This window comes from Balaenoptera physalus, assembly GCF_965194825.1.
Source record: "Balaenoptera physalus genome assembly, chromosome: 3".
NCBI classification, from domain to species: domain Eukaryota; kingdom Metazoa; phylum Chordata; class Mammalia; order Artiodactyla; family Balaenopteridae; genus Balaenoptera; species Balaenoptera physalus.
Window position 1 is genome coordinate 26495949 of NC_138890.1, and position 8918 is coordinate 26504866.

At 38.5% G+C, this 8918-nt stretch overlaps 1 protein-coding gene across 1 annotated transcript in view; it reads left to right on the forward strand.

The window, feature by feature from the left end:
• The window catches only part of SH3PXD2B (SH3 and PX domains 2B), a 121625-nt gene extending 112991 nt beyond the window's left edge, over positions 1-8634 (forward strand). The window contains exon 13 of the mRNA XM_082456412.1: positions 3627-8634. Within this exon, the coding sequence (XP_082312538.1) occupies positions 3627-3893 (267 nt within the window). The 3' untranslated portion in view covers positions 3894-8634. The remainder of the gene's footprint in view (positions 1-3626) is intronic.
• Positions 8635-8918: the final 284 nt, after the last annotated feature.

Consider the following 8918-nt stretch of genomic DNA (forward strand, 5'->3'; position numbering starts at 1 on the left):
TCTCATCCTGATGTAATTCTTTCCTGGATTCATCATATTCAAGAACTACTTTCTCTTTCCAAAACCTAACGCTGTAATTAAGGGGAAAAATTCTAATTTTTTTGAGTACATGCTATGGGCTGGTTACCTTATAGATATTATCTCTTTAATCTTCACTACAATTCTTCTAGGTAAGAATTATTATACCCATTTTATGGATGAGGAAATTAATACTCTGAGAGATTGTTTACACGTTGTCACAGCTAGTATGAAGATGACCTTGGACCTCTAACTCCTTAATAGACCATCACAGTTCCCAAATCTATAATCTTTCCATTCAGCATTTTTCAGTGTTTTCCAGAACAAATGTCAACACATAATGTCTGAAATAAGTGTTCTGTGGGGGACTTCCCCAGTGGCACAATGGTTAAGTGGTTAAGACACGGGTTCGAGCCCTGGTCCGGGAAGATCCCACATGCCGTGGAGCAACTAAGCCCGTGCACCACAACTACTGAGCCTGCGCTCTAGAACCTGTGAGCCACAACTACCGAAGTCTGCGTGCCTAGAGCCCGTACTCCACAACAAGAGAAGCCACCGCAATGAGAAGCCCGCGCACCGCAACAAAGAGTAGCCCCCGCTCACCGCAACTAGAGAAAGCCAGCGCGCAGCAACGAAGACCCAGTGCAGCCAAAAATAAATTAATTATTTATTTATTTTTTAAAAAAGAATGTGTTCTGTGGACACATTCGTTTGAGCAATGCTTGGTAAAATTAAACAGTTTTTTGGTTGTTTTGGGTTTTTTGCAGAACTTCTTGAAGCTCCTTGCATAAAAACATGCAGTGTGATTATCTGAGAGGGGGGTTATCAATATCGGGTTCTTCAGCTGTACTTGACTGTGAAGCCATTCACAGAGCATCTAGCAAGGGCGGTATTTCATGTCATAAATTCTGGAAAATGTCGAATTTTACATTTCAACTTTACCTTGAGTTCTTTTTTTTTAATTTATTTATTTTTATTTATTATTTTTGGTTGTGTTGGGTCTTCGTTGCTGAGCGCGGGCTTTCTCTAGTTGCGGCGAGTTGCGCTACTCTTCGTTGCGGTGCGCAGGCTTCTCATTGTGGTGGCTTCTCTTGTTGCGGAGCACAGGCTCTAGAGAGCGGGGGCTTCAGTAGATTTGGTGTGTGGACTCAGTAGTTGTGGCTTGCGGGCTCTAGAGCCGAGGCTCAGTAGTTTTGGCATACGGGCTTAGTTGCTCTGTGGCATGTGGGATCTTCCCAGACCAGGGCTCGAACCCATGTCCCCTGCATTGGCAGGCGGATTCTTAACCACTGCGCCACCAGGGAAGCCCTACCTTGAGTTCTGAACCACAATCCTTAGCCGATTCCTCCTAATTCCAGCTGTAACTCCACCCCTCACTGCAGCCCAGGCTTCAGTGCTAACATTCACAGCATGGTGAGTACAAAATACTTCTTTGAATGCACACGTGAACTTCAAGGTTTCCTATTTGCCATTGGTCTAACTTGGAGCTCTCTGAGTGGATTTCCCCATAGTAAGATCACCACTCAAGTAGGAAACTGTCCAGAAAATAGCTGCCAGGAATGGAATTTGTTTTCTGGCTCAAAAACAAGTTTTCCTTTAGAGACCTGTAAGTTAGTGGTGGTGTTCAGAACATTTAGATGCAAGTTAGTAAAGCCAAGGTTCATCTCCTCTTAAGACCCAGGAGGCCCAGATCCTACAATAAACTATGTTCTCCTATTCTTTTTCAACTGCAGGGAACTTGGCCACATAATTGTACAGTACAGTATAGAATAGTGGTCTTCAGATGGTTTTCATTGTGTACCTGATGGTTTATTGATAGAAAAATGCTTAGCATATATGCAGTAATAACTATATAAAATACATATATTACTAAATAGATATATCATGTACAATATTGTTAGGTGGAAAATTCTCACACCCAATGCATGGGGTTCCCTTCCACCTAAAGGAAGAGCTCCATTAGCGTAATGCTGCAGCCCTTCCTCCCTCTCCCTAGGGGAGAAGGGGGAATTATCTAGATGATTGATATTTAGGGGGGCAGGAGCCAGGCATGCATAGCTCAGCCCCTCCCTCTCTCCTCTATGGGGACAGATGTCCTCAGGGAGCACACCTTCCCCTCTGTCCCTGACAGTGGGAGGCTTAGTGGTAAAGGGGACCCCACAAAAGGCATCCTGTGCTTTTCAGGGGCGTCTGTGACTGGATCAAGGAACACGACTATTTCTGGAATTCAGCCTTGGGAAGCCCATAACTGCCGCACACCTCACCTAAGACAGATTCTCCCATGGCTCTCTCAAGAATAAAGGTGGCATTTCCTTCTCCAGTCCCCAGATCCCTCTGTCTCTCTCAGTTACTTGGGAACTGAGGTGAGGTGAAAGGGGAGCAATTTATGAGGCTCCTAAAAAACTGTCTATTGGCTACTGATTAAGGCTAATTTTAGCTGATTTATTATTATAATTATTATATATTATAATAAAATATATATACAAAATTTAAAGTGAAGGATAAGCTAAAAATACATGTAATGAAAAGATCTAATTTTTCACTGAGCTCCAATGGCTTGTCTTATCTGCCCGCCCCCGGGATACACAGACCCTACTTTGTAAACCATTGACAAAGGAACCATGACCGACTTTGGGGTTAGAACTGGGTTTGAGTTCTGACTCCGATACACACCTTACTTCTCTGATACTCAGTGTTCTCATCCATAAAATGGGGACCATAATACCTTTCTCACAGAGTTGTTGTGACGATTAATGGAAATAATACATGCCTAGCACATAGTAGGCACTTCTACCAGGACATCATAATTATTATTGCTTCTGTGGAGAGTCAAGAAGAATGAACAGTCTTCAAATATTTTCACAGCCTAGTACAGGAGTTGGCAAACTTTTTCTTAAAGAGTCAGTTAGTAAATATTTGGGGCTCTGGGAGCCAAGAGGCAAAACCAGAATGTTATGCAAGAACTTACATAACTATTTAAAATGTAACCATTTGAACATGTAAAAACCATTCTCAGTTCTGTGAAAAAACAAGCAGTTGGATGGATTAGTCCCAAGGGCTATAGTTTGCTGACACCCTGGTCAGGTGTACATCCATCTCCTATTTTATTACTTTTCTCTAAATGAAAGTTTCCCCAAAGTGTGTTTATGGAACATCAGTCCCTCACATGATCCTGAAAAAGCGTTGTGTGGTCAGATCCATTTGGCAACCACTTGCCTGAGTATTCTCCAAGCCTCCCCACTTGGAATCTGTGTCACACACTAGCACGGCTCTGAGAATCCTGCAGTAAAGAAGCTGTTTAACCTGTTTAATCCAATGTGCCAAAGTGTATTTCACAACAGAATTTTTTTTTCACGTAACATTTATGAACATCCCACAGAACATACTTTGGAAAATGCTGCTGTAGATCCTAAAATTTAATGGCTATGCAGAATTTTATTATTACTGTATTAAATTGAGTTTGTGCTCCATCATGATGCAGCCACCTGAGAAATCTGGCTTGGACGCTGTGTGTTAGTTACTATCTTCTGCAGAGTAAACAGGCCAACTTGGTCTTCAGTTTCCAAGAGCTGCAGGTTTGCTGATTTTTCTCCCTGTGTTTATCTCGGGACCATAAGAATGTTCACTTGGAGAGCCCCATGGAAATGCCTCTTAGAAAGATCAAGATGGCTCATGAAGCACTTGTGCACCTTGGGAAGAAGGTAGCAGCTGCTGTGTGTCCTTGGAGAAGACTGAGAACCAGGCCATGGCCTTGCTGCTGTGAACATGGATTTGCTAAACTGCTTTCACTGTATTTTATGTGTGTGTGTGTGTGTGTGTGTGTGTGTGTGTGTGAGTGTGTGTGTGAGTGTGTATGTATGGTAAAATACACATAACTTAAAATTTACCGTTTTAACCATTTTTTAAAATTTTTTATTTTATATTGGAGTATAGTTGACTTATACAATGTTTTGTTAATTTCAAGTGTACAGCAAAGTGATTCAGTTATATATATGTATATATATACAAATTCTTTTCCCACTGAGGGGAAAATTCTTTTTCAAATTCTTTTCCCATTGAGGTTATTACAGAATATTGAGTAGAGTTCTCTATGCTGTACAGTAGGTCCTTGTTGGTTATCTCTTTTAAATATAGTAGTGTGTATCTGTTAATCCCAAATTCCTAATTTATCCCTCCCCCCTAGCTTTCCTCTTTGGTAACTGTAAGTTTGTTTTCTAAGTCTGTGAGTCTGTTTCTGTTTTGTAAATTAGTTCATTTGTATCATTTTTTTTAGATTCCATGATATCATATGATATTTGTCTTTCTCAGTCTGACTTTTAAGTGTACAGTTCAGTGGCATTGAGTACATTCACATTGTTTGTGCAATAATCACCACCATCCATCTCCAGAACTCATCCGTCTTCCCCAGCTGAAACTCTGCACCCATTAAACAACTCTCCATTCCCCCCTTCCCCAGTCCCTGGCAACCACCATTCTACTTTCTGTCTCTGAGTGTGACTACTCTCGGTACCTCATATAAGTGGAATCACACAGTATTTGTCTTTTTGTGACTGGTTTATTTCACTTAACATAATGTCCTCGAGGTTCACCCATTTTGTAGCATGTGTCAGAATTTCCATCTTTTTCAAGGCTGAATAATATTCTGTTGTATGTTTATACCACTTTTGTTCATCCATTCACCTGTTAATGGACACTTGGATTGCTTCCATTCTTCAGCTGTAGTGAATAATGCTGCTATGTACATGAGTGTACAAATATCTACTTGAATCCCTGCTTTCAATTCTTTTGGATATATACCCAGAAGTGGAATTGCTGGATCATATGTAACTCCACATTTAACATTTTGAGGAACTGACACTGTTTTCCATAGTGGCTGCACCTTCACTGTGTATGTTGTTAATTTCTGGACCACAGTTCTTTTAAACTGAGATATAATTAATATATGACATTATATTAGCTTCAGGTATACAACATAAAATTCAATATTTTTATATATGGCAAAAATGATTACTACAGTAAGTTTAGTTAATATCCATTACCACACAGTTACAAAAATCTTTTCTTGTAATGGGAACTTTTAAGATCTACTCTTTTAGTAACTTTCAAATATACAGTACAGTATTATTAACTGTAATCACCATGCTGTACATTACATCCCAGGATTTATTTATTTTATAACTGGAAGTTTGTACCTTTTCACCATTTGAAGCCAAGTCTCCCTAAAACCAAGTTCCTTTACTGTATTTATGATTAACCTCTCTATCCATAACTTTACTCTCTTTCTTGTCCCCTCTGACCTAAATCCTGTGCTAACTGAACACTAATAGACCAGAGTGAGAGGACTAAAATCGCTGTTGTCGATAACATTGTTAATGTACTAAAATTGCTATTAGAGATATCATCACCAACATACAAACTCAAGTTGTTTCTCCAGGGCAAGATGAGCTCACAGACACCCCAGCCATGGACCACCTGGCCAGAGAATCGTACACTAGAGACATCCTGACTCCTGAAACTATGATTAAGAAATGTCACAAGATGATAATTAATCCCAGTTTCTTTTTTCTTCCCTTAAAAACAAAACAAAGCAAAACAAAACAAAAAAACCACCCTAACTCAAAGACCAAGTTGAAATAGATCTGAGGCTTGTTTCCCACTCCCTTGCTTGGTGCCCTACAATAAATGCCGTACTTTCCTTTGTACAGTGTCAGGAGATTGGCTTTGCTGCATATCAGGCGAGCAGACCCAGGTTAGGTTTGGTAACTCATCTTCACCTATTTCAGCCATTCCCAACCGCTTGCCTCTGGCAACCACCAACCTGTTCTCTGTATCTATGAGTCCCAATTCTTTTTAGGTCCCACATGTAAGTGAGATCACACAGTATTTGTCTTTCTCTGTCTGATTTATTTGACATAGCATAATTCCCCCAAAGTCCATCCATGTTGTTGTAAATGACAATATTTCCTTCTTTTTTATGGTTGACTATTCCATTGTATATATACACCACATATTCTTTATCCATTCATTTATCAGTGGACACATAGGTTGCTTCCATATCTTGGTTATTATAAATAATGCTGCAGTGAACATGTAATGCATATATCTTTTCAAGTTAGTGTTTGCATTTCCTTCCAATAAATACCCAGAAGTGGAATTGCTAGGTCATGTGATAGTTCTATTTTCAATTTTTTTTTTTAAGCGGGAGAAGGAAGGATTTATTATTTAAAGATCAGCTTGGTGCTTTGTGTCCACCTAGAGGGGTGGGATAGGGAGGGTGGGAGGGAGACGCAAGACGGAGGAGATATGGGGATATATGTTTATGTATAGCTGATTCACTTTTTATACAGCAGAAACTAACACACCATTGTAAAGCAATTATACTCCAATAAAGATGTTAAAAAAAAAAAAAGCAAGTAAGGGGAATTCCCTGGAGGGCCAATGGTTAGGACTTTGTGCTTTCACTGCCCTATTTTCAATTTTTTGAGGAACCTCAATACTGTTCTCCACAGTGTTTGCACCAATTTACTTTCCTGCCAACAATGCACAAGGGTTCCCTTTTCTCCACATCCTTGCCAACATTTGTTATTTCTTGTCTTTTTGATAATAGCCATTCAGCAGGTGTGAGGTGATATCTCGTTGCCGTTTTGGTTTACATTTCCCTAATGATTAGTGATGTTGAGCAGCTTTTCATGTACCTGTTGGCCACCTGGATGTCTTCTTTAGAAAATATCTGTTCAGATCCTCTGTCCATTTTTTAATCAGTTTGGTTTTTTTGTTTTTTTGCTATTGAGTTGTATGAGTTCTTTATATATTTTGGATATTAACCCCTTATCTTATATATAATTTGCAAATATTTTCTCCCATTCAGGAGGTTGCCTTTTCATTTTGTTGATGGTTTCCTTTGCTGTGCAGATTTTGAGCTCGATTAAGTCCTGCTTGTTTATTTTTACTTTTATTGCCTTTGCTTTGGGTGTCAAATCCAAAAAATCATTACCAAGACCAATGTCAAAGAGCCTACTGCCTATGTTTTTTTCTAGGAGTTTTATGGTTTCAGATCTTATGGTCAAGCCTTTAATGCATTTTGAGTTAATTTTTGTGTTTGGTGTAAGATAGTGGTCCTAGTTTCATTCTTTTGCATGTAGCTGTCCAGTTTTCCCAACACCATTTATTGAAGAGACTGTTCTTTCCCCATTGTATATTCTTGGCTCCTTTGTTGTAAATTAATTGACCATATACTATGTGTGGGTTCATTTCTGGGCTCTTTATTCTGTTCCATTGATCTATGTGTCTGTTTTTATGCCAGTACCATACTACCTTTATTACTATAGCTGTGTAATATAGTTTGAAATCAAGGCATGTGATGCCTCTAGCTTTGTTCTTCTTTCTCAAGATTGTTTTAGCTCTTCAACATCTTCTGTGGTTCCATACAAATTTTAGGATTGTTTGCTCTCTTTTTGTGAAAAATACCATTGGAACTTTTATAGGGATTGCATTGAATCTGTAGATTGCTTTGGGTAGTATGGACATTTTAACAATATTAATTCTTCCAATCCATGAGCATGGAGTATCTTTCCATTTATTTGTGTCTTCTTCAGTTTCTTTCCTCAACATCTTATACTCTTCAGTGTACAGGTCTTTCACCTCCTTGATTAAACTTATTCCTAAGGTATTTTATTCTCTTTGCTATAATTATAAATGGGATTATTTTTCTTAATTTCTCTTTCTGATAGTTTGTTATTAGTGTATAGAAATGCAACATATTTTTGTGTATTGATTTTGTATCCTGCAACTTTACTACATTTGTTATTAGTTCTAACAGTTTTTGTTGGTGGTGGTGGTGGGTTTTTGGGGGGCTTTTTTGTTTTGTTTTTGTTTTGGTGAAGTCTTTAGGGTTTCCTATATATAGTATTATGTCATCTGCAAGTAGTGACAGTTTTATTTCTTCCTTTCTGATTTGGATGCCTTTTATTTCTCTTTCTTGCTTAAATTGCTCTGGCTAGGACTTCCAATACTATGTTGAATAAAAGTGGTGAGGGTGAACATGGAACTTTTTTTTTTTTTTAATTTTTATTTTATTATTTGGCTGCGTCAGGTCTTAGTTGAGGCATGCGGGATATTTCATTGCAGCATGCGGGCTTCTCTCTAGTTGTGGCACGCGAGCTCCAGAGCGCACGGGCTCAGTAGTTGTGGTGCGTGGGATTAGTTGCCTCACAGCATGTGGGATCTTATCCCCAACCAGGGATCGAACCTGTGTCCCCTGCATTATAAGGCAGATTCTTTACCACTGGACAACCAGGGAAATCCCTGGAACACATTTTTGAGATAGAGTTCCTTATGTTTAAAAATGACTTTTCAAAGTTGAGTTTGTACCCACTCATTTTAAAGATAATAAAATTCTTATAGGCTCCCAGTGTTTAGACTTAAATGAGTTTAATTATAATGTTACCTAACATAAACCAGGCATAAACATGTTCTTTTTGTAGTGAGGATACAAATAAAATTGAACACTTTTCGAGGTTAGACACACAACTACAAAACCAACAGAATTTATCTTAACACCATTAACAGGAGAGCTGATGTTGCTTTTTTTGTTCATTTGTTTTAGTGGTAAATATATATATATATATATATATATATATATATATATATATATATATATATATATATATATATATATATATATATGCCGATCTGGCTTTGCTGAAACTATATCTCCACTAACAATGACAGGATAGAACCAACCACATTGGAGCAAGTTTTTTTGGAGTCAGTCTCTCTATGTATTCTGTGTATTATGACGATTCATCTTTCTCTAATGGAAATACTGGGAAAACCTTTGTTAAAGCAGCACATCATGGTGCATTTAGCCCTCATTTGGTGTGAATACATCACTTATGTCT